Source organism: Sodiomyces alcalophilus (assembly GCF_042370955.1).
Source record: "Sodiomyces alcalophilus JCM 7366 unplaced genomic scaffold ACRALscaffold_8, whole genome shotgun sequence".
Taxonomy (NCBI): domain Eukaryota; kingdom Fungi; phylum Ascomycota; class Sordariomycetes; order Glomerellales; family Plectosphaerellaceae; genus Sodiomyces; species Sodiomyces alcalophilus.
The window spans coordinates 1,170,459-1,194,565 of NW_027263539.1; the positions used below are offsets into that span (position 1 = coordinate 1,170,459).

The following is a 24,107-nucleotide window of genomic DNA, read 5'->3' on the forward strand; positions in this document are numbered from 1 at the left end:
AGTTAGGGCCACGGTCTTACTCGTGCTATGGACTTCCGTACGCTCCACTTTTCCGGGACTCGTTAGCACTCGCACCGGACTTCAACTGTTGTCTTATAAAGCAGCGGTGACTCTGTCTCACCGTCCTCGCCAACGTGAGGACGAGCTTTTGATAGTGGCTGCACAGGCAACAGAGAATGGGGGGAAATATTTGGTTTACAGGGCGGGGGATCTCGGCTGCCGGCCTGACATCTCCGGCGACATGCGTGACAACTATCGTGAATGCCGGAAAGCCCTCTGCCTCGTCCAATCCACGGGAACGGGGGTTGCTCATAATGTTCGGACGAGGAACTATTTACAGCGTATTTTTATGACGCACCATTGGAGAGGCCTTCTTACCGCGTATATCGGAACGTACAGTCCAATACAACCCACACCGCAAGGTACGAATAACTCGGGAGACACGGGAGCCATATAATACAACGTATCGCTAGCTCGGTATTTCGACCGGCCGCATGCTTGGCCAAGGTAAGTTCAACGTCCAACAACAGGCGGTGTGACAGACCTTTAGTTGAGATCACCCTGTTGCGAGATGGGATGGGTATATGGCGAAAGAAAGAGGGCAGTAATAATAAATGGTCAATTCCTGGGTGATTAGAACATCGTGGCGCTGTCATGGGAGGTGACCATGAGGCCAGTTCCAAACAGTAGCTGCTGTTCGCTGGCTCTTCGCTCAGTCTGACAATAAAGGCGGCTGCTAAAAGGCCAGCAGGGCTGCCTCCTTTCCAACGCAGCGGGATCTTAAATGAACCGGGAAAACGTGGCGATATTCAAGCTCACCGCTTCTCTGCATTGGATCAATAGGAGACGATATTTCCCATGGCAGCGCATTCGTTGTGATCTTACAAACGCCTTCAAACGGAACTCCAGGACGGAGAATAGGAGGTCACATCAAAACTCGAAGCTGGTTGTTCCTTTCCGGTATTCGTACGTTCAATGTTTCATTTGTTATCTCATCGCTGGTCAGGCATGTGCGGTCAGGTGGACGGGCCAGGGGGATCATGATTCATACCCCTCAAGGTGTCTGGTCTATTCAGTAGTGATGTAATGCTTGGCCTTGAGCCCAACGTATTAGGTCTGCGATGAACAAGAAACATGACGGTACCCTTCAGGGATCATTCCACAGATATTGGGCCCGAAATGGGGGGTTTGGTAACTACTTAGTACATAAGAATAATCTTTCAATTAGGAAGCAAAATATGCGTCTCCATGTTCTATCAAGCGCTTTTGATGCAGTGCCGGCATTTGATGTCATCGAGAGAAGACCGGTTCAAGTAAACGCCGAGACTGTCAATACCGGGATTCCCGATACCTTTTTGAAGAAGAATAAATAAGTAAATAAAATTCATTTGTTGGTCTAATAACCTTCACTGTCAAAGTGAACCAGCCAAAATCCCGAATCGCAGTGTTGATGTGGTGTCACAGTCGTTTATTAGGGCCCGGCCCCTCTAATCGACAGGCAGGCCAACAACTTCAAGGTTGGTTGGAACACAAAAACACATGTTCCACGCAATACAATGTACCCGACCCAGGGACCCAGGGGCAGAGGTCATAACGACCAGCAAGTTGTTGATTTGGGTCGACGCGGTTCAACTCGTAGACAATGCTCTTCGTTTCGCATGTGGCTAACAAGCGCCTCGACTTCTGTCCTTGGTTCGTCCTGGTGTCGTGCAGTGTTTAACCAGGGATAATCGGCCCGGAGAGATGGAATGAATGGAAGGGTTGGGAGGGTGGCGGGGTGAGGCGGGGAGCGGAGCATTCCCCGACGAGACAGAATAGAACAGCTCCTTTGCCTTGGTTCGAGTTGAAATTTCATTGACTGGTCACAAAGCCAATGAAGCCATAACGGTGTTGTGGTTGGGCAGAAAAGGCAGCCTTTTGGTAGAGCTGGCGTGTGACTGTAAAGGGAAATATAGCACAATTCATCCCGTGACTATAGGCTGGGGGTTTAACATGACTTTGGTATCATCTGGGTATCTTATTTATCCACCTTGTTGAGCTATCAAGGTAGAGTTGAACGCATAGCTGCCCAACTCATGGCGTGGTTGGGACGTGCAGGTTACATGTTTTTTCCAACATGTTTTTTTTTCCAAACTCCTAGTACAACATCTTGGTACTCTCCTGTCCGTAGTCGCATTTCAGGTTCCTCAAGGGGTCAAGGGTAAAGAGAAAGGAAATAACGGAAAGACAAGGCTCTCAACGTCTAGAAACACACGATCCGGCGCCTGATCAGCCGGCGGCCTTCTGCTTCTGGCCTTTGCGTTGCCGCTTAGATGGGCATTCGGCCATTTTGTGACCTTGTTCGCCGCAGTTATGGCATGTGAAATTTGAACCGCGCGAGAAACCCCCAGTACCACCTCCAGAGGAGATGGATTTTATGCTGCTGGCCCCCGATATAGATTTGTTCAGGTTCACAAGTCGTTGTTTTCGTTTGTCCCTGAACGCCTGTGCATTTTTTGCCTCCTGGCTCTGCCTGGGAGAAGTGGCGTTCTGGCGTCGTGACGTACCGTGCGCCCGCTCTCTGGGCCTCTTCGGCGAGTCGTCATCGCTTGAGGAACTGTCGCTTGACGAATCTTGGTCGTCCGCCTTCTGTCCATGTTGTTAATCGCCATTTGATTACAATGTGCCCACAGATGCTGTCGCCTACGTACCTCCTGATCTGCAGTCTTGTAGTTGCCAACTATCCTCCTACCAACCGGTGGTTGGTCCTCTTGGCCATCCAAAGCATCTATTTGCGCGAAGCTGACATATTCAATGTCGCGCCGCGGTTGCGCAGCCATGGTCTTGGATCTGACCCATGAATTGTCAAGCACCCATTGTGTATCAGCCAGATCAGCCTTGTGCTTCACCAAGGCCGCCTGTCGCATGGCCTCCTGTTGCTTGAGTGCGGCCTCAATCGCCGCTTCGTCGAACGAGTGGAACTCGCCTGTTAAAGGAGAGTTGTCGACCCTGCGGCGCTTGGTCGACGAACTGTCTGACGCGGGCGTCGAGGCGGCGGATTCGGCAGCCGCAGCTCTTTGCATGAACTTCATCGTCAGCAATCGAGAGGACATGCCCCTATTTGGGGGCGTTTCCGGCGCCATGCTTTCTGAGGGCATCCTGGTCCGGTTCGAAGCTGCACGAGCGTTGTATGAAATTTCCCGGCCTGTGGCAAGGAAGCAGACGTTGGTTAAATGTAGTTGCGATTTAGCCTGCAATACAATGCAAGATATTCTTCGTCTACCTCACGTCTAGCCCTCAAACACACCGTTCCCAAACAAGATTGTTACACTTTGGTAGGTTAAGGCGGGGGGGACTGGGAGTTGCTGAAGTCCGTTCGCAGGTGCCGTTGGTGATTGTCTGCAAAAGATTAATGTAAAATCGAATGATGCGTTTGGCTTGATTCACGGTCGAGGTCGTTCTCCTGGAAATGAATCGTCCATTTGCGGAAAAGAGGAGGAAAGCACGAAAAAAAGAACAGGAAAAAAGAGGAACGAAATCGCGTACAGACCGGGCGTACAATTCTCGTTGCATTGTATCAGTACTCTATTCAAAGGTACATGTACATGTACCTAGTGGGAACCCGTCGGTTAAGGGAAATACTAATGTTCCGAACCAATCAAAAGACCAGCATTCCAATTGATCGAGAGACCTCAGCCCAAACTCGAGCTGAACCTCCTCGGCCACCCCATTCCACCCAGGCAGCCAACGAATTCGAACCAGCACGATGATGTCTGCATCCAGGCGAGCGGCAATTCAGTTATCGCGGCAGCTACGCGTAGCTCCGCGGGCCTTCTCCGTCTCCGCCGGCTTCCGTACCACCGAGAGCCCAGCCGTTACCGAAAAGAACGAAGCCGCGACCCCCCAGGTTGCCGACAATGCCGTCCCGAGGGAGATTTCCCAAGCCCCTAACCGGACGGAAGTCTGGTCGCGGAGCCAAAGACCTCGAGCCGATGCCATGACGGGCCCTCGATTTGAGCAGGCGGACTTCTCTCTTCAAGTATGAACTTGCCAAAACAACCCATTAACCATCTTACGAGCTTGGGACGCTGACGTCGTTCTTTCTTGTCTTGCAGCCCCAGCCCTACTCAGCAATGGAGCTCATCCACGAGCAGCCCGTTCGGTGGACACACGAGCGCATTGTTGCTTGCGACGGCGGCGGCGGCCCCACCGGTCACCCCCGGATCTTCATCAATACAGATAAGCCCGAGATTACCGCCTGCGGTTACTGCGGTCTGCCTTTCGTACGTGATTTCGGGATTGGTCTAATGACAGCGCGAACAAGGGTGAACGATGAACAGGAGACTGACTGACGAGACGATAGGCCAACGAGCATCACCGGGAGCATCTCGAGTCGCTCCCCGAGACATCCTATCCTCTTGCGTAGAACCCCATTCGATGGGTGTGGCGACTTCGTTCTGGGAAACAATCACAAGGCGAAGGTGTGACATAGAGTAGAGGCTTGGCTTTCGTGTATATACGGAAATCCACGACCTAGGAATTCAGCTGATTTTTCGCGCTCTTGCTCCTAGTTGGCGCTCATATGGCCTACTACTACCATGCGAAGACATCAAACAGCTGGAGGCTCAAAATACATCGACAACCAATCTGGATTTGGCTGCTGATTACTTCTGGGGCGTCGGACATCCTTCTGAGGGCCAACGTTATTATCTTTTGCACGCACGCATATCTTGTACGATGAGCAGAGGAGAGAAGAAAAAGGGCTTAGTTCCAAGTACCAAATGAGGCGTCTTTGGGAGGTTGTGCATGTCACAGTACGATATACCGCGCGGTAAGTTTAGCTGCACCATAAGACATCGACTCGGGTGGCTGTTGTGGAAATCGACTTTGCCTTAGCATCTTCAATGCCCTTGGAATCTGCATGTCCCAAGACGGATCTGCCCCCACCTTACCAAATCAGTTACATCATGCAGCCCGCACGAGGGGACAAGTCAACCATCGGGAATTATTATTAGTAGTAGTATTTCAGTTGAAAATATGCCTCGAGTCCAATTCAACCCTTCTTCAACGACACTTCTCTCCTTCCTTCTCATTCTCGTCTGTTTCTTCCCAGGGTTTTTCCACTATCTTTGGACATTTCCCCTCGTCTCCATCGGACTCCTCTCTCCCAGCGTTATCCGGCCACCAACTCAGACCTCTAATCCTACAACGACGATGACGACCGCCTGGTCCCAGAAACAATTCAGCCTGCCGGCCAAGTCGCGCGGCTCATATCTCATCACCGACACAGTAATGCGCGAGCTTCCCGAGATTCGCGACTACAAGGTCGGCATCCTGCATCTGTTCATTCAGCACACGAGCTGCGGGCTGAGCCTCAACGAGAACTGGGACAGCGATGTCCGGGAGGACATGAGCGATGCGCTGGACCGCATTGCGCCCGAAAGCGGACCGAAGGGGGAGGCTCTGTATAGGCACGACGCCGAGGGCCCGGATGACATGCCGGTATTATCCATCTGCTTTATTTAGTTTCTTATTTAGTTTCGCATCTTGGCTTCTTTTGTTACAGGGGGTGAGATGCGGAATCGCATGGACTGACGGGGAAATCAGGCGCATATCAAAAGTGCACTTGTCGGCGCAAGTGTCACGATTCCGATTAAGGACGGAAAGCTTGTAAGTCGTCGCCACGTTTTTTTTTCCACTAGCTATTTCTCCAGTTCTGAAGTCGCCTACCTACATGACATGGCCATCTACCCCGAGTTGTTTTTAACCATCCTCCGTAGGCAACGGGAACCTGGCAAGGAATCTGGTATCTAGAGTTCCGGGCCGCGAAACACCAGCGCCGGGTCATGGCCACCATCCACGGCCAAAAGGCATGACTACGTTCCATGGCACCAAATAGATTGTGATGGCACAAACGCCACGGGTGGAGGCACGGAGGGTGATCATAGTGGTGGCTTCAACGGCGATCCCGATCCAAGGCTGATCAGGTGTCTAGGGAATTCCCCTCTCCAGCCGTAGAACTAAGGTATATTTATACAGGTTTTTGTGGTCTGCGCCAAACGCCTTATCGTCTCTCCGTGCACCGTCCCATTTCCATATCACTGAATGTCTACCCTGTGCTGTGGTAGGATGGTATGTGTTGATTCGTCCACTACGCCGTGCCGCTTTCCTCCTTGATTCCCTCGTTCATCTCGGTGTCATCGCCGGCGAGGACCTTCGTTGACGGGACATAACCATCTGGCGCGCCTGTACCGGGTGTGACGGCGACGACGTTGCCGTTCTCGTCGACGAACTCAAAGTTGTAGCGGCTTAGGAGATGCGGGATGGCCGATAGCTGAGGTCCGTACCGTTGAGTGTTATCGTATAACTCAAACAAGGGCACGGCAAGTAATTTCATGTTCTTCGGCACGCTAAGGACTTCTGTAGTTTTGTGGCCGTGCGGTTAGTACAGTTGTTTCTTCTTTTCTTTTCTTTCGTCACGTCGAGGGGGTTAGGGAATAGAGATGGAAAACAGGGAAACCCATACTGCTCTTCGGTAGTTGGATGAAATACAGCTTCTTGCACTCCTTCGGCCGGGTAACGTGTGCGGGTATGAAGGGATACATAAACGTCTCAAAGTTGGGACGCCACCACTGCGCGAGGCAATCACCAACCTGCCAGTCGCCGCGCTCTTCGCCCTCGCCAATGCGTCCGACAGGGGCTAGGCGCTCGTCAAGACGCGCCTTGAAGCCTTCGACCTCCTCATCTTCGGGCCGCAGATAGTCTCCCGGAAGTTTGAAGAAGGCGTTGGCGATTTGGAGCATTAGGATATGCGGGTGGTTGTGTTCATGACAGACGAGGATGCCCTCGCACGTGCGGCGCATGCCATGCTGGCTGTAATGCTCCTCGAGACGCTTCAATCGGGCGATGACGGATGGGTCTTCTTCGGGTTGTGTCTCCTTGACGCCGAATGTGTAGTTGGACAATGGGTAAAGGCGGATGGTCTCTGACTGGTTGGCGTTGAAAGAGAGCGGGATGACGGGAGGGTGGGAGGATTGGAGGGCTGTCTCCGTTATTGTCGACATGGTTGGTGTGGATTTTTTTTCGTTCGATGACAGCCGGCGTTGATTTCGTGTCTTGTACTGACGTGCGCTCGTCCCTTTACGGTGTCGGCGGCATGGATGAAGCTGCGATGAAGCTCAAGCCCTGGTCAAGTTCGTCTGCTGTGTTTGCTTTGATGCGGGAAACCCGCAGTAGCTCCAGTTGTCTCCAGGGCGGAACGTCGTAGAGCGCTTGATTATGTAACCCTAGCTATCTAGCCTCAGGGACTTATCACCCAGAGAATATACGGTAGGTACGCATAGGTAGGTACCTATCCTGCTGCTTAAGGTATATTGACTTTCTCCGTACCTATACGTGATACGGTGATTGCACCCATACTGACCATCATCGGTCTACTACCTATGCTTACTTGAACACCGCTAGTTGACCAACACCATTTTCTTACCTTTACATTACTTCTACTGAATATCCATCAGCCTAGAAGCGTGTCAACGCGTAACACGTATAACCTTACAACTAGCCAACAGAATGCATGGCATGCTCCACGGGAGGGTTGTTCGACGGCATGGTCGCTATCGTGTCTTTCCAGGCCACTCCGGGCTTACCAAGTAAAGAGGGGGAACACCCTGAGTCTCATGGTATAAACGGGTGGGTTGATTGCTGCTGGTCAACACGACTCCAAGGCGGAGTGCATATATTCCTTACCGGGCCTCCGGATGGTCCCATGACTACGCATGAGACGCGTTCGTCCCCCGGTTCACAACATCTCGTACCTGGGCACCTGCTGATTAGGATTGTGATGGGACTGGGTTCCTGGCCTCCTACGAGCCTCTCTTTGCTTTGTCAAAAGCCTGCAACTCACACACGAGATTCAACATGTCCCCTACTCAACCCTTCGGCGTACCCACCGCCAATTCGACGATCTACGGTCATCGCTTAGCTTGTATGGCACCAGGTGACACCAGCGTCACGCCGGAGCTTGAAAACCAACCTAACACCCTATGGTCCTTCCACCGGGTGCGGAAGTGGCCATTCAACTTCACAGCCCAAGTCTGAGTCCCCCCTCCGCTGACAATGTACGAAGTAGGTGACAAAAGGTCTAAACGCAGCGTCCTTTTCACCCCAAACAGAGTCATATAGGCGTTGTCGATCCCGCTATAGTGTATTCGGATGGTACACTATTATGTGGTCCGTCGTATTTTAAGCTTACGAATAAATCTACCCCGGGCAAGTGATCGTCCTTAGACTCAGTCCAATTGACGAATAATGTGCTTTCTTAGCCAAGTTGCTCGCTCTTCTGCGACTCCTAGAGAGCTTCTTCCCTGTCTTCGGCGTGACCCTCGATTTGTCTGGCCAGGAAAAGAAAGGGGGCTTGTTAGACGACGCATTCCAGTGACAGTATGAAGCTGTCCAAGTCCTCAATGATCCAGCCACCGAGTTCGGTTCCTCCGCTACTCCCATAATGCAGATATCGATATATCTCCTGTCAAGCAAGGAGGACTGGATGGTTGTCGGCTCGTGGTAAAGCAAAGGCACGGCTGGCAGCTATTGGAACATGCCAGGGATCCCCAACTGGCATCTCCATACCGAATGTAATCCCAATCACGGCGTAGCAAGACACGGCATCGGTTTCCAAAGGGAGGCGCTCTTGTGAAATCTAACCTCTTAGGCTACAGGCTGCCTGTCTGATGTGTTTATTCATGCTCCTGTCATCCAGTTTCCCTGCAACGGCTGCGAATCAGAATGCCACAGAGACACCCATAGCCTACGTTAGCTGACCGAGGTCGTGACACATGTTTCGACATCGGTGCAATTTTTTCCAAGCCGCATCAAATGTATGTCGCGAGATATGGCAGGAATTCTGACCAGCTGACTACCATATGATCTGGCTATAACGTCTTGAGAAGCAAGGATTTGTCTTCATCTTGCTGCTCGTAATTGACCGCCTGCCAAGAGACCTGACATCATGTCAAAGGGCAGACCTGGATAGAACCCACCGCCGGGTAAGTAAGAGGTTCTGGCCCGCCGCCATTCTCCTCGCAGCATAGGAAAGGTGTCATGTACAAAGTCAGCCTAGTCATGCAAGTCACCACCACATCTGTTGGTGGAATATACGATGACCCGCAGATGATGCTTTTATATCAAGGCATAGCCAGTTGGGACGCTGACCCATGGTAGTCGCATTGGTCGAACCATGCGAGACGACGCCTCGCACGAATACGTGGGACTGAGGGCGTAGTCACATGAAGTGGGATTTTTATGTAGACGCCGATATCCCGGTCTTTGGGTGTAGACTCGGTAAGAGCCCGGCAGATGTCCAGAAACAAGAGAACTAGCCGACTACGTGGGCCGGATGTGTTAGCTGAACAGGATAAGGAGCATCGTTAATTGAGCTCGCGGGATAGAGCAACCAAGATGACCGGGCAGTTATGTGCCAGGCCCAACTTGACCTTGGATGTTAGTATTTGGCGTAACCGAGAGTCGGAATTTGGCTCGAGTGTAGTTGGTGCATTCATTCCCTGGATAGAAGGTGGAGGGGATACAAAAGGAAGAAAGGCAAAACGTCAGTTATTCGAGGGGGGCTTTCCCAGGTTTCATCTCAACATATAAGGCGGAACTTGTAGATGCATCAGTATTAACAGGTGGGTTCCTGCGGCGGTGTGTGGTGCAGCTGCGTGATCAATGTAGATAAGCTGCATGGTGATGGTGTTGGGGGAGGGGATGTGGGGGTGGGGGCCTCCGTATTCGCAAGTGGTTATGAACGAATAGTTCCAGTTGTCGAGGTGGTTGCAATGTTCAGGGTTAGTCAGAGCTGTTGTTTGATACGGTGTAGGTACATACCATAACGTAGTAGCAGTTGGCAGCGCTAGTTCTTAAGCCACTACAACGTACACTACCTAGGTATTGAAGGTGATGCCCGGCAACCCTGGAATGGCAAAAGCAAAAGGTTGGGCGTCTCATGAGAGCTTTGAGCGGTCTAGGCCCTGAAGGACCCTGTTAAGCCTTCCAAGGAGCTCCACACACCCACATTGTAAAGATAGGGCACTACTTTGGTTGGTGTTCCTCGGGTACGCCAGCAGCCCGGGCCAGCGCCGTTCCAGTGGGTAATTAGCATGTACCGCAGCTGTACTGAGTAGTGAGCTATCGGGGCAGGGGCTACATTGTATTAGTGTAGCCCGCATAGAGACTCACCAGCATACGTACATACGTACGTACAGTACACGACCAAAGCAAGCGCCTCAGCCCCTTGACACACGCAAGTCCGCCCCTCTCTCGATTTAGAAAGGAGGGGGGAAAGCCAAAAAAAGAAAATGAAGAAAAAAAACGAACTAGCGGTCACGTAGACGAGAACTGATACCGATAGCCTAAAATTATTACTTCACACTTCGTCCGTCGTACTTGCAGCAAAAACAATATCCCACCGATCTGTTGCGTCAGGATAGAATCGTTTTTTGCACGATTTTACCAGGTCGGATCAACTCGTTTTCAGTTGCAAAGTTGCAGTACTTTCATTTCCTCCGAGTACAGGCAGCGCCACACCGAACCTTACTTTCCTTCTTGGTGGGAGGCAGAGGTCAGCCCAGCCCAGCCAGTCGTGTATCAATCACATACATACGAATACATCTCCAGGTCAACAGACAACTTCCGCAACCGGTTTTTTCCCCTTTCTTCCAACACACCGTTCTCCCACGACCAACCTCTACACCTCCTCCCTGCTTTCATATATCTGGTTCGCCAACCAACGATAACATACCGGGCATTGAGCTGCGCCCGTATCGGTTCATCGCCCTCTTCAACGCTCACGCCGGGCTAGCCCAGCGCATACGCGTCCAGGCGGCTGATATCCCGACACCCGCATAATTCCAGCCCATCCGCCCATTCCAAATCCGTCCCGTCACACGCCCACTCGTCCCGCTGATCTTTGCACCTGCATTGGTCTCGGCCACCAGTTGCGTCATGAGCCTATCTGGGCCGCCGGCATTCCTCTCCCCCTCTGCTGTCTAGGATCTCCCGTCGCCTCCCCGTGCCACCGCTTTGCACTGCCTGCCTGTTTCGTCGATGGATCCTCACCTGAACGACATGGATGATGCAACGCGGCTCATCGGCGACTTGCAACAGAAGCTCGCCTCCCTCGATTCCAAAGTCACCGCCTACCGCCAAGAAATGGCCCTGGAGTTCAAACGCTACTCGCGCCATCTTCTCAACGACGTCCCCCAGCCCATTTCCGCCCATGTCCGTCTAGCCGTCGCCGACTTGCTCCATCAATATCCCGCCGTCGGGCCTGCCCTGCAAGAGTCAGCGTCCTGCTCGTACTCTGACTCATCGCTAAGCCTCGGCACCGGTACCGATCCCGCCGGCACTTCATTCACTTCGTCCATCTGCGCCCCCTCCAAGACCGACATTGGCGCCGACATCGACACCGACACCGACACCGCTGCCGCTGCCGTCCCTGCAATCTATCCCGCCCCCGCTTCCACCGGCGCTTCCGCTTCCGCTTCGGCCTCGGCCTCGGCCTCGGCTCCCGCGTCGGCGCTCGACAGCTCCTCGGACGGCCCTAGCGCAAAGTCAACCTCCACGGGCTCCCCCGCAGCTAGCCCGCCCGATCGCGACACCGAACTGCAAGGCCTTTTTACACCGACCTTCTTGCCGCTCCTACAGGCCAACCCCCGCCTGCCTCTGCCTCTAGCCGCTCGGTCGCCCGCCTCGGCATCCCGCTCCCCTGACGCTATGGACATGGCGCTGAATTCTCCAGCCGTTAATATGGTCGAGGTTGATAAGGAAGGAAAGTCGAAGGAGAAGCAGCCTCCAACGTGTGTGGCGCACCATACCCCGCCTCGGCCATCCCCAGCTCGGCGGGCCACCGACGGCCCCGACTCACCCGACGCGGCGGATCGAGGCGAGTGCAAAGAGCGCCGCCGCAGTGCTTTGCGACGTTCATCCACCGGTTCCAAGGGTCTCTTCAGCCCTCGCCGGGTGCGCTTTGAGGTGGAAGGAATCGAGGTCTTGCCCACCTCGTCACCCGAATGCTCCGACGCCTCTCTCATCCAATCTCACTCCTTGCCTTCGGCTTCCTCCGGCGCTGCGCCCGGGAACGATGCTGCAGTGGACGACGATGCCATGAGTGCCGAGGCCATATTGGGCCCGGACGAGGACTGCGAACCCCCGCCCAAGAAGGTGTCGTCCTCTCAGGCCCTCCGGGCGCTATCGAGAACACCCTTGGACACAAATACCGTCTGGACAGTCGTCAATGCGGATTCGCCCGAAATGGGCTCGGAGAGGAATTCACCCCGTAACATTTCGCCCGGGTCCAGTAAGAGCTCCTTCCCGGAGTCGCCGATGAATTCAGTACCGTCGCCTCGGCGCCCCAAGAAGCCTTTGAAATCACCGCCTCCGGAACCGCAGGACTTTGCAGATGATTATGACGACGACGACGACGACGACGACGACGACTGGTCTGATGACGAATTCCTGGCCATGGCGAAACCAAAATCGTTTGCGAACAAGAAGACAATCGTCCCCCTACCATCTCCGTCTCTTTCCAGACAACAACCGCCGCCTCCTGCTTTGCCGGAGCCGGAACGTAAACCCTTCACGTCAGCACCACAATCCACAGCCCCATCAAAGGAGACCTCAAAACTGGCCGGGGCGTTGACAACTAACGTCGTGCACCACGAGGAAGAGGGTATATTCGACTTTGAGGGTGCGACCGCGTCCAGAGCTCAACCCACGCCAGAGCCAGTCCAAGATGAGATGGAAGACGACGAGGTAGATACACCAGAACCAGAGTCACGTCCGACGGCGTTCTCCACCTCGCCAGCGGTGCCTATCGCCAAGCCGGCAACGCCTGTGGCATCCCATCTGACCTACGCCACAGTAGGCTCGTTCAAGGGACGCCCTGTGACCATGTCCGTCGTTACGAATCCTGAAGTGTACGCCCAAGCTGCATCCCTCGGCGACGTCAACACGTTCGTCGGAGGGGTGGACGGGAGCACGGGTGCCGACGAAGGCGACCTGGCCAGCTATCGCGCGAGTGTTGGGCAGGCGTTATACTCCGGCACCCCTCGGAGCCTGACGGAGCGCATGCTGATGGAGGATGCTCAGGCGCCGCGCCGCGCTGCTGTCCAGGGGCGACCATAATAGTCGGCGCAAAAACATGCTGCTGCGCCACGTTCTCTTGCCCTGCTGTACAACGCCGCCGACTACGCACTGGACCCTAATCGAATATGCACATTCATATGGCACATGTGTAAATAGGTCTACTTAAAAGGGGTTTGGCATAGCCCCGGAATACTTGGGATACTATGGACATCTGGAGGTCTGGGAAGCGAGGCTCTTGGAATAGGTGGGTGGGTTTATACATGCCTTGTTAGGCTTTTGGGTTCTCTTGGGTTCGGCTGGAGGTCAGTTTCAATTATGAATGTCAGTACGACACCACAGGGAGGCATGTTCCGACATGTTTGTCGACAGGCGTCTAGGTGTATTCTTCTTTATTATAGGTATACATTGAAAAGTCTCTAATACATATCGCAGTACAGAGCGCAGTCTTCCCATTATCGTTAGCCAAGGTAACCGACGTTCATGTGCCGCTCGCTGCATCGCAATTGCCGTCTGTACGTAATCAAGGTACTTCGTACTTCAGATCGGGGAAACTATTGTGCCGAAGACCGACGGCCGACCCAGGACGTTCCGATTGGATTGAGCTGGTCGGTCAGAAGCTCCGAACTTCCAATGATTCGATTCTTCGAGTCTACTTCGTACGTCCACTCAATGCATGCAACTCTCTATTCTGTGTATTGTTCTATTCCCACGCTACGCGAATAAAACCCTCTCTCTATCAGCGCGACTATCTTAAAGGGTGTCGCCACTTTCGCAAAATGGGCATCAATCTCGAAGTCTTCAAGGTAACGTCGTCGCTGGGCCGTTTACCCTGCCGCGGGGCATCGAATGACGTCTCGACTGACCTTCCCTATCCATCCAGTTTGGGATGTATCTCATGTTCCCCATTGGGATCATGTTTTACTTCGGAACGAACCTCGACGCCCGATTCGCTGTGCCTGGGTTCATGCCCAAGGCGGAACATTCGCACAAGATCCCCTTCGACCGCGAGGATATGAAAGCCGAATATGTCCGCTTGATACGGCGCCAGCGCGAGATTGATCAACTGAGGGCGAGTCGGGAGGGACAGCAGACTCAGAACCAGGAAGAATAAACAGTCAAACTGCGACAGAGAGCCCCTGTCCGCGATTGAGAGTCGCGAGATGCAAATGGAGAGAATATGGCCGACGACAACATGCGGCTTTCGATACCACAGAATTCGGCATGAATTCGGCATAGTCATTGGAATTCGAGATGGCGTTTCAAAATTATGGAGACACGGGGTTAACAAATGGCCTTTTCCTACACTGGTCGAGGGTCGTGTACTATGAGATTTGTACCATACGAGCACTTGGCCACTTGAACGAGTCGGAGGGAGAAAACTGGGTTCAGGATGAAGTCTCAAGAGGGATCCGGCGTTTTTGGATGGCGGTTTATTAAAGTATATGTATTGCCGACACACCCCTCATTGGTAGCTACGGCCTCGTCTAGCTATTGTACATATGCTACCTGTTTTACAAGATAAGAGTACACTTGGGCTTTAGGTGAGACACACTGAAGCATCATGACCTACGAGTCTAAACTGTTTTCAACCCAGGACCACTCCTCATCCGATATGGTCCCCTTGGCGGCATTCGCATACACAGCTTGTACCTCGGGATATTCCTGCAGTGCAGCCACGAGATCCCCCAAGGTCTGCGCATCGCCCGCAGCGTCGACCTTGACCTTGGTCTCTTCGTTGGGATCCCAAACAATCTCGGAGCTCAGGACGCGACCGCCGAAGCGCGGAGCCAGGCTCTCCATGGCGGCGGTGGTCATGTTGGGCTGCGTCCACACCACGACGTTCCCGTCCGCGTCGGTGTCGAGGTCCTCGGCGCCTGCCTCGATAGCGTCCTCCATGACGTCGTCGAGGCTCGGGCTCGGGTCCCCGGACGCATCGAAGACGACGCGCCCGCGGCGCGTGAAGAGGAAGGCGGCGGACGAGCCGACGCGGCCCTTGTGCGTCTTGACGAGGTGTTTGAGGTCCTCCAGGCTGCGGAGCCGGTTGTCCGTCTCGACGTCCACGATGAGGGCCACGCCGGGAGGCATGATGACTTCGAGCGTCAGGGCGTCGAGGGCGGTGCCCATTGCGGACCGGCCTTGCCCGCGCGCGATGGCGCCTTCGATTACGTTCTTGGGTACGCCGGCTGCCAATTTGTTGCTGGACGGTTAGTCCCTGGTATTCCCTTTTGTTTTTGCTTCCATTTTTTTTTTTTTTTTAGGGAGAGAGAAAGAGAGATATGTATTCTTGTAGCTTCGTTCTCGCGTCGTTCAGATACCTTTTTTGGCGGCGGTTACTGCGGCGGCCGTCTGAGCGCTATCGGGTCCGTGTACTGAGAAGAGAGAAAAAAACTCCGGGTCAGTGCCAAGGGAGAGAACGAAGGACGACGAGGCAGAATGAACGCACATCTGGATTGCAGGGTGATCATCTTGGAGTGTTGCACGCGCATGATTCCCTTCTGTATGTCGGCTGCGCCCTTACGGTGCCGGATCTTGGACCACTTGTTATGACCGGCCGACGCAGCCTGCGTTGTCGAAAGGGGGCGGGCATGGTGCTGGCATAATAGCGCGCACGCTGGTCGCGCTGGTCGGGCGAGCCCGGTTACCGAGGGGAGCAGGCTCGAAAGCCGTCGCATAGCTGGGTGGTTGAAATTGAGAAAATGGTGCCGAATTGGGTCAATTTGCTTCGTAGAAGCAGTAGCTGTTCGAGAGTCGGATCGGCAGAAGCTCCAAAGCAAAAGAAGAGTGGGGGGTTGAACGGGCCGGATCGGAGGGCATCGGCTCCGACACATCGTTGCCCAAGCCACATCAACGGTTCCTTGCAGTCATGGGATTGTGGCGTTTGCTTAGGCAATCAAGAAGGTACTTCGTACATGTACATACCGTACGTATTCCAGCCGTCTGTCGGATGAGTCTGGCCGAGATACGAATAAACTACCACGCCACGGTGCATACTGGATCAAGCATTTCCTGCTTATGGACTCGACTTCGACTATCCTAGTCAGAGGCGAACGGTTATTACCTAGTTAATACAGCCAGGACGATATTAGAAGCAATTTCCAGAATCATTTTCGTAGCCGTACAGCACCAATGCGTATCTTCTCAAGGACCATGTACGTTCATCAAGTACTTCGTACCATCCAAGCTGCACCAGATCACGTGAACAAGCCAACGTTCGCGAACGCCCCCTGCCAGCGAACTCGCGTTCAAGTTGGACAAGCTGCCTAGGTAATTACCTCCCTTGCATGATTCCATCACCAACATAATTTCTGCGACAACCTCCCAACCTGACGACGAAAACACTGCCGTTCGTAACCAATGTCGTCGACTGAGCTTCCTGAAGCTCAGAACGAGTCGAACGGCGCGGACGCCACGACAGAACCTCCGCCAGCATCCTCCCACCATGCCGCCAGCGTCTCAGTCCACCCGGAGCTGGACCTCCCTAAGCTCCAGTCTCTCCCGGCCGACCAGCAGCAACTCTTCCTCTTTACGCACGTTTCGGCATTGACGAAGAATGTCTTGGCACACTCTCCGGACGATTGCTCTGCGCAGCAAATGTATTATAAGAGAGAGATCTTTCAGATCCTCAATCTCACGTCGCCGCAGCCGACACGCGTGATTCGGAACAACCTGGGTCGGTGCCTCGCGCACATCTTGGGAACGGGAGACCGGAAGCTGCTCTTCGAGATCGTCAACGATCTCATAACCATAATCTCCGGCGGAAAGGGGAAAACAGAGGCCTCCCAGCGAGCCAAGCATGCTGCCGTCACATGCCTGGGAGATGTCTTCGCGGCGGCTGGTGATAGTGCTATTGGCCTGCATCCGCTGGCATGTACGTCCATGCTGAAGCTTCTCAAGGCCTCTTCGAACAATGCGGGCTTGAGGGCGGCTATATTCCTCTCTCTTGGCAAGCTGGTCTCCATGGTACGGACCAGTGTGGACGAGACCATCACGAGGGACGTATGGAAACAATCGAGGAGTTTCGCGACCAGCGACAAGGGTTCGCTGGTCGTCGTATCTGCGCTCCGCTGTTTGAAAGCCCTTGTACGACACACGTCCTACTTTAACAATTCGAACGACCTCGACAAGTTGCAGGCCGTCGTCTTCAAGACCATCGACTCCCCCTCTAAACAGGTCAGGCATGCCGCGGCAGAGACCCTCGCCGAGTCCATGGTCCGGGGCCACTCCGATACGGGCCTTGCCGCAGACGGCGCCTTGTCCAAAGGAAAGAAATCGAAGACCAAAGCACTACGACGAACCAGCACCATGCCCAACAGCCTTGTCGACGAGGATGAAATTCCCACCTCGAGACCCGGAAGTCCCGCCCCTGGCGGTAAAAAGACGCAAGACCTGGCCCTGTCGCTATCGGACATTCTCAAAATCCTATCCACCCATTTTACGAAGCCATCCACATCGAACAGGGCGAGGGCAGCAATTGGCGTGTGCTACGCCAAGCTCTTCAGGAAGCTGGGCGAGAAGGTCGTGGGGCCCAATTTTCTCAACATCGTCGACAGCCTGTCGGTCGACCTTCTTGGCCAGCCCAGCATCACCAACAATAAATATCGACTACTGATTTCGAGACGCGTCGTGGAGACGATCCTCCAAGACGTCATCAGCAAGAAGATTCTCGGCGCGGCCGGCCAGACTGCAGTGGCGCAAGCTCTTATCACGGACGTTCTTAAGAATTATCCCCAAGCGCTTCCCGAGAGACCCGAGCCGTCTAAGCAGACCTTGATCATCTCGCTGGGCGTGGTGGGCTCCCTCGTCGGAAGCCTGGGCTCGGCGGCGTACAGCTTCGCAGAGTCCTGTCGGGATGGCCTCCTCGGTATTCTCCAGCATCCAAGCTACTCGGTCCAGGTCCATGCATCGGCTTGCATGAAGGCCCTCGTGCTTGCCTGTCCTCAACAGCTGCTGCCGTGTCTTTCCGTCTGCATGAACAGTCTCAACCGAGAACTGTCGCAGTTGGCCACTGGCCGGAACTCGCCCAGACGCTGTATAGGATACGCCCATGGCCTTGCCGCGACTCTCAGCGCCAGCCCCTTGCGCCCCCTGTATGGCTCCGTCGACATCAACAGTCGCGTGCTGACCATGGCGACAAACCTGCTCAAGTCCAGCGGACGATCCGAGCTTCGGGTTTCCAGCACGCAGATCCAGGTTGCATGGATCATGATCGGCGGCCTGATGTCGCTCGGGCCCAACTTTGTCAAGATTCATCTTTCCCAGCTCCTCCTGCTTTGGAAGAATGCCCTGCCTAAACCTCTTTCCAAGGACAATACGGCTCATCGCAGTTTATTGGAAGCCTCGTTTTTGACGCATGTTCGCGAGTGTGCCCTCGGCTCCATCCTGGCCTTTCTACAATACAACAGTCGGTTGCTCACCGTGGACGTTTCGAAGCGGATAGCTACCATGCTTCAGAACACGACGGCATTCCTACGCTCCCTGCCTGCCAAGAAAACATCGGAAGACGTTACGCAGAGGCTGGCCCCGGCACTTCAGCTCCAGGACTTGGACATGATGGTACAACGCCGAGTCCTGCAGTGCTACACCAAGCTGGTGAATCTGAGTCCGGCGGGCGGGAGTGAGGCTCTCCTGCAGTCGAATCTACTCACGTTGGCCATTTCCTTGTTCTCCGACCCCGAGAACTACGCTCCCAGTTCTTCCCTCAGCGCGTCGATTGCGAATGCCGCCGCCACCTTCGAAACCATCTGGGACGTGGGCGACAACTCCGGGTTTGGCATCACAGGCCTTGTCTCCGGCTTTAACATCCGGCCCCTGCCCGGCCAGCATGAATCCTCCACGGATGAGACACCGCCCCAGGACAACGACCCGGAAGACACCATTAACAGGCTTCTACTCCGCCCTATCTGCGGGGCATTGGAGCATGATGCCTCCCTCCTTTACATTGGCGGTTCGTCTTCAGGACCGGAAGCCCCGGATCCGCCAGCTACCGAGGTGATCAACATGGCCATCCAGCTATTCGCATTCGTCTTTCCTCTCACACCTGCCAAGGTGCAAGAAAGCGTACTGGAACAGATCAAGACGTTCATGTCTGCAGGATCCTTGCAAAGGGATCCTGGGAGGAGAGCTGCTATGAACGTCAACGTATCCCTGGCGGTCCTGTCGACGCTTCGGGTTGCCACGAAGGAGACCGGGGCTCCTCCCGGCGATGTTTCCAATATCGCGGTGGAGAGGCTGCTACAGGACATGCTGCGGGACTTTGTCATAGACGGGGATCAGTACGTGCGGAGCATTGGCTATGCCGCGGTGGCCAGGCTGTGCGATGCCTGCGGCAATGCCTTTACCAATCACGAGATAAAGTATCTTGTCGACACCATCGTCGCTAACAGAGAGCCGAGCGCAAGAGCCGGGTGCGCCATGGCCATGGGGGCTATCCAGAAGCAGGTCGGAGGCATGGCTGCTGGTTACCACCTGAAGACGGTCCTCAGCGTCCTCATGTCTCTGGGCAGCGACCCCCACCCCGTAGTCCATTACTGGGCTCTAGAGGCTCTCGCTCTTTCGGCGGACGCCGCCGGCCTCAGCTTCTCAAGCTATGTCCCGGGCACGCTGGGCATGCTCGTGCAACTATACATCTCGGATACGCACAACCCCGAAATATCGTCGCCGATAACCATGAGCCTGGAGATGGAATCGTCCACAACCGCAGCCATCGTCCGTTGTGTAGACTCCCTGATCAACGTCCTCGGGCCCGACCTGCAGGACTCGACCAAGTCAAGGGAACTTATATTCAGCTTGGTGGGTCAGTTCCAGGACGAGGAGGACGTCCTGGTGCAGCGACAGAGTCTGGGCTGCTTGGAGCATCTGTCGTTGTATGCGCCGGGCTACATGGAATTCGAGCGTTACGTCAAGACACTGCGCCGATATCTCAACTCGGACGACGCAACGCTCCGCGACGTGGCCATCGATGGCCTTCATAACATGATGAAGAGGGATCCCCGGGACGTTATCCAAGCCGCGGGCAAGGGCTTTGAGAACGAACTCTGGCTCGTCCTGGACACCATCCCGTCGCACGACGGCATCCGGAACATAATCCTCAACTGGCTCAAGCAGACCGGGCTGGCCGAGACGGAATCCTGGCTCCAGAGGATCCAACACGTGCTGAAGATGACGAGAGCAAAACCAACCGACGCGTCGGATTCCGCGGCTGCCAAGTCGGGCGGGCTGCCGGATCTCCAGGACGAAGAGGTTGCTGGGTTCGCAGCCGCTTCGGGAGCCCCCAAGGACGATTCCGATTCCAAGACGGCTTCCGAGGTCGAGCCGCTCCGCTGGCAGGTCACGACATTTGCCATCAGTCTCATCAGCGAGCTCCTCGCCCTTGTCAGCAAAGACGTCTCGACGCACGGCGAGTCGCCCGCGCAAGCGGCACTGCAGGGCAAAGTTGGGGACGTCATCAGGATGGCCTTCTCTGCGTCCACGTCGAGCGTGCTCGAGCTTCGAATCTGGGGCTTGAAGATTATCGGAGACGTTTTGAAGATCTTTGGCCGGACTCCCGACCCGGACTTTGAGGAAGCCATGCTGCTGGAACAGTATCAGGCACAGATTAGCTCCGCCTTGACCCCGGCATTTGCTGCCGATTCATCCCCCGAGCTGGCGTCCGAAGCCGTCAACGTTTGTGCCGGCTTCATCTCCACGGGCATCGTCACCGACGTTGACAGAATGGGACGCATCCTGAAAACGCTGGTCACGGCCCTGGGCAACTTTTCGCAGAACAGCGAAAACGCCGGCATTGGCGATCTCAAGGGGCTGAGTTCCAACGCCCAGGTCATGGTCAAGATGTCCGTCTTCTCGGCGTGGGCCGAGCTCCAAGTCGCCAGCTCGGAGCAGAAGTACCTCGTCGACGTCCTGAAGCCTCACATTGGCACCCTCACGCCGCTGTGGCTCGAGTCTCTGCGGGAGTTTGCGCGCCTCCGCTTCGAGCCCGATATCTCAATGACACTGGGGCCGCCGTCCCTCACGGGCAGTCTCGATACCATCTACGCCGCGCTCAACCGTGAGACGCTTCTGAAATTCTACCAAGACTCGTGGCTGAAGCTGGTCGACGCGATTGCGAGCCTCATCGAACAAGACAGTGAGTTCGTCTTCGACGCGCTTGATGGCAAGGCGTCTGATGAGCCGTCCACCAACGGCCACGGCAAGGGACCGGATATAAACTACCGCGACGAGCCGGTGGCCTTCTTCTTCGTCCTCTTCGGCATCGCCTTCGAGGCCTTGGCCACCCGCTCGAGCCAGCTCGACACCCTGGCGACGCAGGAGCAGACGTTGGCCATCCTACGAGCGCTCAAGAAAATCCTCCACCCGAGCGTGTCCGGCCACGCCATCTATCGCGAAGCCATCTTCTCTGAACTGATGGAACTCTTGGACCGCCTGGTCCTAACCGAGGGCCTTGACGTGCAAGGTGTCATTGTAGATATCGCCAAAGATCTTTGCGTCTCTCATCCCTCGGCGAGGAAGAAGGATGCGGCCGATGACGACGGCGACCTATCCGACGACATTGAGCAGCTCTTTGAGCTGACCCGCATCAGCGTGCTCGTGCTCTCCGGCCTCCTGCCCAACCTCTCGGCCGAGCCCCAGCCCACCAGGTTCCAGACGACGGAAGAGGCGATCCTGCTCATCCGGTCGTCGCTAGACGCTCTGGTCGACGCGGCCGAGGTCTTCCCCGCCATCATCAAGACCGACCTCCACGCCTGCATCATCCACATCTTCGCCACCGTCCTCGCCACGCCCTCCTGTCAGGAAGTGGTTGTCGCCCAGTCGCTGCCGACTCTGAAGCGCTTCATCTCTAGCATGTCCCGGTCCCGGCCCCGCGTATCAGGGGACGAACAGGACGGCGGAGCCACTGCGGATGTGCAGCTTCAGGCATGCCTACGGCGTTTCCTGTCCATCTATCTCCACGCGCAGAAGCGAGAGGCGACTACCTCGCTGTCCTGTGTGAAGAACTGCTTACTCGCTATTACTATTTTATTCACCGGAGGTCAGAATCAGCTCGGCGCGAATGAGCCGTTGGTGGCGCGATATCTTGATGAGCTGATTGATTGCCTCACGGATCGAATGGTATGTTGCCGGCACTCTCTTTGATTATCCCTCCAGTGCTTTTCCCCTCCACTTTTCCCCTTCTACCCCTATCCTCCATTGTGAACATGGCTTGTTTGTCTGTCGTTTTTGGAACCGACCTACCACGGGTCATCCCCCGTTCTGGAGAGTTAGCAAGGATGAGCCTGGGCTGACCGTGTCTTACTTTTCCCGTCTCTAGACCGCCAAGATCGCTGCAAACTGCATCAGATCGCTGCTCCTTCAGCCGAAGCCCACGCGTGCTGACCAGACCATGGCCCGCTACCTCCTGCCACGCCTCATCGCCTTCGTCACCAACACGGACCCAGAGGACCCAGAAAACGCCCGCGGCCTGGTCTGCGGCACGCTAACGCAGTATGCTGTCACAGTGGCCACCACCACCACCACCACCACCGGAGAAAATCGCGACCGTGTTATGGCCGGCATGGCACTGGTGGTACCCACCCTCCTGGCGCGGGCGTCAGCCGAGGGCAAGCAAACCTACCGGGAGACGAGTGCCTGGCTCCTCGAACTGGCGAGTGCGGACCAGTCCGCCTTCAAGGCCGTCCTGGGAGGTATGAGCGAAGGGCAGAAGGCGTTCCTGGAGGAGGTTATTCGGGCGGGCCGGCAGGCGGCTGATGCCGCAGCAAGGTTTGCGGGCGGTGGCGCCGGTGCTAGCAACGGGGTCCAGCCCACCATCGAGCTCAAGTTGAACTTTGGGAGCCCGTAGGTACGCGATGAGAAGGCTGGTGGAGGGGGTGTGAGTGATTCGAGCGTTTGGTTTTTCCCCACGCACGTTGCATTGTGGATATAAATAATTCTATAGCTCCAGCGTGGAGACATTCATGTGATATGACTTGCGATTCTTATCGAGTGCGGAAAGTGCCGGCATTCTGGATCAGCAGCAGTAGCAGCAGCAGCAGTGGCGCATCATCAGCACAGCGGGGAAACACACCTCTCCCTACTATTGCTGGTCCTACCATCCATCTCCCGAGGGCCTCTGGCAGGGTCCTGGGAGTCCTTGATTTGACCGCATCTCATACCCACGTCAATGTTCTTTTGCTAATCAACCCTCTGCTACTGCGTTACCTCCGCCACGACGATGACGAGAAGATCCAGATAGCCAACCATTCAGCCGGGTGAAGGGAGGAGAGAACGTGCGCATGTGTCAGTCTGCCTGTCTCAGTGCGAGCCTGTGTCGATGGAGCACGCAACCGCCCTGTCTAGACCGTCAAGTCGACCGCCAGCGCACAGAACGCTCCCCTGTCCCGCAGTGAATAGCTATGTTTCCAACGTAGAAAATCCAAGACTGGACCACCTTTACGAACCCATGCGTCCCAATAAGGGGGTGGGGGGTAAGGTACTTGCCAATACTGGGGCTACACGACGTGGCTGGAGAACAGAGAGAAGGCGGGCAGCCAAGGAAGCCCTACTCAGTAGGCTCGGGCCGATCCATTCCAGACTTGTCCCGGCGACGCTTCGCTTCCACGCCCAATCGGACTAGACTGGCAATGAACCGAAGAGGAAAAGCTGCTCCAGCTGTTTAGTACGCTGCTGGTTTTGCCCCGGACTCGTCTCTACCAAACGGCACCAGATGCGACTAAGCGTGGCCAACAAGGACGCATTCAGCTGCCCATGGTTCTCCTGGGTTGCCCAGACTCGTGGCTCGACGTTCATCTCAAGGGAGTGTGCGTTTGGGTGCATTGTGACGACTGCTTGTTCCGCCGTCCACCGTGCTGCGGCCACTCGGCTCAGAAATCTGGGGAAATCTTGCCGGGAATCTCGGCATTAGATCACATGGCAAGGGTCTGGGCGGGGGAGATCATAACACACATCTTATACTTGACGCGTCGAGAGCATGGTTCCTGCTATGTTGGCACACCGAG

General features: G+C 55.2%; 12 protein-coding genes across 12 annotated transcripts; 7 read left to right on the forward strand and 5 right to left on the reverse strand.

Annotated features, from left to right (window-relative positions):
* Window positions 1-27: 27 nt before the first annotated feature.
* ACRALDRAFT_1095054 (uncharacterized protein) lies at window positions 28-1,967 on the forward strand (the record flags this gene model as incomplete). Its single annotated transcript, XM_071019757.1, has 10 exons — window positions 28-37; window positions 102-422; window positions 508-533; window positions 572-629; window positions 673-715; window positions 774-799; window positions 844-1,059; window positions 1,102-1,191; window positions 1,262-1,313; window positions 1,427-1,967. The coding sequence occupies 10 exons, from the start codon at window positions 28-30 to the stop codon at window positions 1,449-1,451; spliced, it is 867 nt and encodes a 288-aa protein (XP_070871698.1). The 3' UTR covers window positions 1,452-1,967.
* On the reverse strand, window positions 1,394-1,967 carry ACRALDRAFT_1065746 (uncharacterized protein). Its single transcript, XM_071017209.1, has one exon. The coding sequence runs from the start codon at window positions 1,796-1,798 to the stop codon at window positions 1,589-1,591; it is 210 nt and encodes a 69-aa protein (XP_070871699.1). The 5' UTR covers window positions 1,799-1,967; the 3' UTR covers window positions 1,394-1,588.
* Window positions 1,968-2,002: 35 nt separating this feature from the next.
* ACRALDRAFT_1077840 (uncharacterized protein) lies at window positions 2,003-3,074 on the reverse strand (the record flags this gene model as incomplete). Its single annotated transcript, XM_071018692.1, has 2 exons — window positions 2,003-2,628; window positions 2,691-3,074. The coding sequence occupies 2 exons, from the start codon at window positions 3,069-3,071 to the stop codon at window positions 2,269-2,271; spliced, it is 741 nt and encodes a 246-aa protein (XP_070871700.1). The 3' UTR covers window positions 2,003-2,268.
* A 671-nt stretch (window positions 3,075-3,745) lies between these two features.
* Window positions 3,746-4,405, forward strand: ACRALDRAFT_2113153 (uncharacterized protein; the record flags this gene model as incomplete). The annotated part of the gene is made up of 3 exons (XM_071023618.1): window positions 3,746-4,018; window positions 4,095-4,262; window positions 4,343-4,405. 3 exons carry the CDS (start codon window positions 3,746-3,748, stop codon window positions 4,403-4,405), a joined length of 504 nt encoding a protein of 167 aa, XP_070871701.1.
* A 788-nt stretch (window positions 4,406-5,193) lies between these two features.
* Window positions 5,194-5,855, forward strand: ACRALDRAFT_1036787 (uncharacterized protein; the record flags this gene model as incomplete). Its single annotated transcript, XM_071015037.1, has 3 exons — window positions 5,194-5,481; window positions 5,587-5,649; window positions 5,760-5,855. The coding sequence occupies 3 exons, from the start codon at window positions 5,194-5,196 to the stop codon at window positions 5,853-5,855; spliced, it is 447 nt and encodes a 148-aa protein (XP_070871702.1).
* Window positions 5,856-6,130: 275 nt separating this feature from the next.
* On the reverse strand, window positions 6,131-7,043 carry ACRALDRAFT_1036903 (uncharacterized protein; the record flags this gene model as incomplete). The annotated part of the gene is made up of 2 exons (XM_071015044.1): window positions 6,131-6,399; window positions 6,506-7,043. 2 exons carry the CDS (start codon window positions 7,041-7,043, stop codon window positions 6,131-6,133), a joined length of 807 nt encoding a protein of 268 aa, XP_070871703.1.
* Window positions 7,044-7,069: 26 nt separating this feature from the next.
* ACRALDRAFT_1095057 (uncharacterized protein) lies at window positions 7,070-8,674 on the forward strand (the record flags this gene model as incomplete). The annotated part of the gene is made up of 11 exons (XM_071019758.1): window positions 7,070-7,220; window positions 7,348-7,410; window positions 7,444-7,515; window positions 7,572-7,628; window positions 7,704-7,816; window positions 7,890-7,948; window positions 7,986-8,070; window positions 8,151-8,193; window positions 8,301-8,412; window positions 8,451-8,527; window positions 8,583-8,674. 11 exons carry the CDS (start codon window positions 7,070-7,072, stop codon window positions 8,672-8,674), a joined length of 924 nt encoding a protein of 307 aa, XP_070871704.1.
* Window positions 8,674-9,864, reverse strand: ACRALDRAFT_1095058 (uncharacterized protein; the record flags this gene model as incomplete). Its single annotated transcript, XM_071019759.1, has 9 exons — window positions 8,674-8,751; window positions 8,800-8,881; window positions 8,917-8,978; window positions 9,018-9,093; window positions 9,117-9,247; window positions 9,316-9,360; window positions 9,432-9,539; window positions 9,639-9,832; window positions 9,858-9,864. The coding sequence occupies 9 exons, from the start codon at window positions 9,862-9,864 to the stop codon at window positions 8,719-8,721; spliced, it is 738 nt and encodes a 245-aa protein (XP_070871705.1). The 3' UTR covers window positions 8,674-8,718.
* A 534-nt stretch (window positions 9,865-10,398) lies between these two features.
* Window positions 10,399-13,568, forward strand: ACRALDRAFT_1065749 (uncharacterized protein). The gene has a single exon (XM_071017210.1). The coding sequence runs from the start codon at window positions 11,101-11,103 to the stop codon at window positions 13,156-13,158; it is 2,058 nt and encodes a 685-aa protein (XP_070871706.1). The 5' UTR covers window positions 10,399-11,100; the 3' UTR covers window positions 13,159-13,568.
* A 327-nt stretch (window positions 13,569-13,895) lies between these two features.
* On the forward strand, window positions 13,896-14,230 carry ACRALDRAFT_2113157 (uncharacterized protein; the record flags this gene model as incomplete). Its single annotated transcript, XM_071023620.1, has 2 exons — window positions 13,896-13,922; window positions 14,000-14,230. 2 exons carry the CDS (start codon window positions 13,896-13,898, stop codon window positions 14,228-14,230), a joined length of 258 nt encoding a protein of 85 aa, XP_070871707.1.
* Window positions 14,231-14,685: 455 nt separating this feature from the next.
* On the reverse strand, window positions 14,686-15,791 carry ACRALDRAFT_2112624 (uncharacterized protein; the record flags this gene model as incomplete). The annotated part of the gene is made up of 3 exons (XM_071023585.1): window positions 14,686-15,302; window positions 15,435-15,488; window positions 15,563-15,791. 3 exons carry the CDS (start codon window positions 15,789-15,791, stop codon window positions 14,686-14,688), a joined length of 900 nt encoding a protein of 299 aa, XP_070871708.1.
* Window positions 15,792-16,421: 630 nt separating this feature from the next.
* On the forward strand, window positions 16,422-23,303 carry ACRALDRAFT_1077843 (uncharacterized protein). Its single transcript, XM_071018693.1, has 2 exons — window positions 16,422-22,224; window positions 22,424-23,303. Exons 1-2 carry the CDS (start codon window positions 16,474-16,476, stop codon window positions 22,949-22,951), a joined length of 6,279 nt encoding a protein of 2,092 aa, XP_070871709.1. The 5' UTR covers window positions 16,422-16,473; the 3' UTR covers window positions 22,952-23,303.
* Window positions 23,304-24,107: the final 804 nt, after the last annotated feature.

What these genes read in the sequence shown, in the direction of transcription:
- ACRALDRAFT_1065749 (XM_071017210.1), top strand. Translation starts at nt 11,101, where the DNA reads ATGGATGATGCAACGCGGCTCATCGGCGACTTGCAACAGAAGCTCGCC.
- ACRALDRAFT_1077843 (XM_071018693.1), top strand. Translation starts at nt 16,474, where the DNA reads ATGTCGTCGACTGAGCTTCCTGAAGCTCAGAACGAGTCGAACGGCGCG. An exon ending in ATTGCCTCACGGATCGAATG is followed by an intron (nt 22,225 to 22,423) that starts GTATGTTGCCGG and finishes TCCCGTCTCTAG; the next exon opens with ACCGCCAAGATCGCTGCAAA.
- ACRALDRAFT_1065746 (XM_071017209.1), bottom strand. Translation starts at nt 1,798, where the DNA reads ATGCTCCGCTCCCCGCCTCACCCCGCCACCCTCCCAACCCTTCCATTC.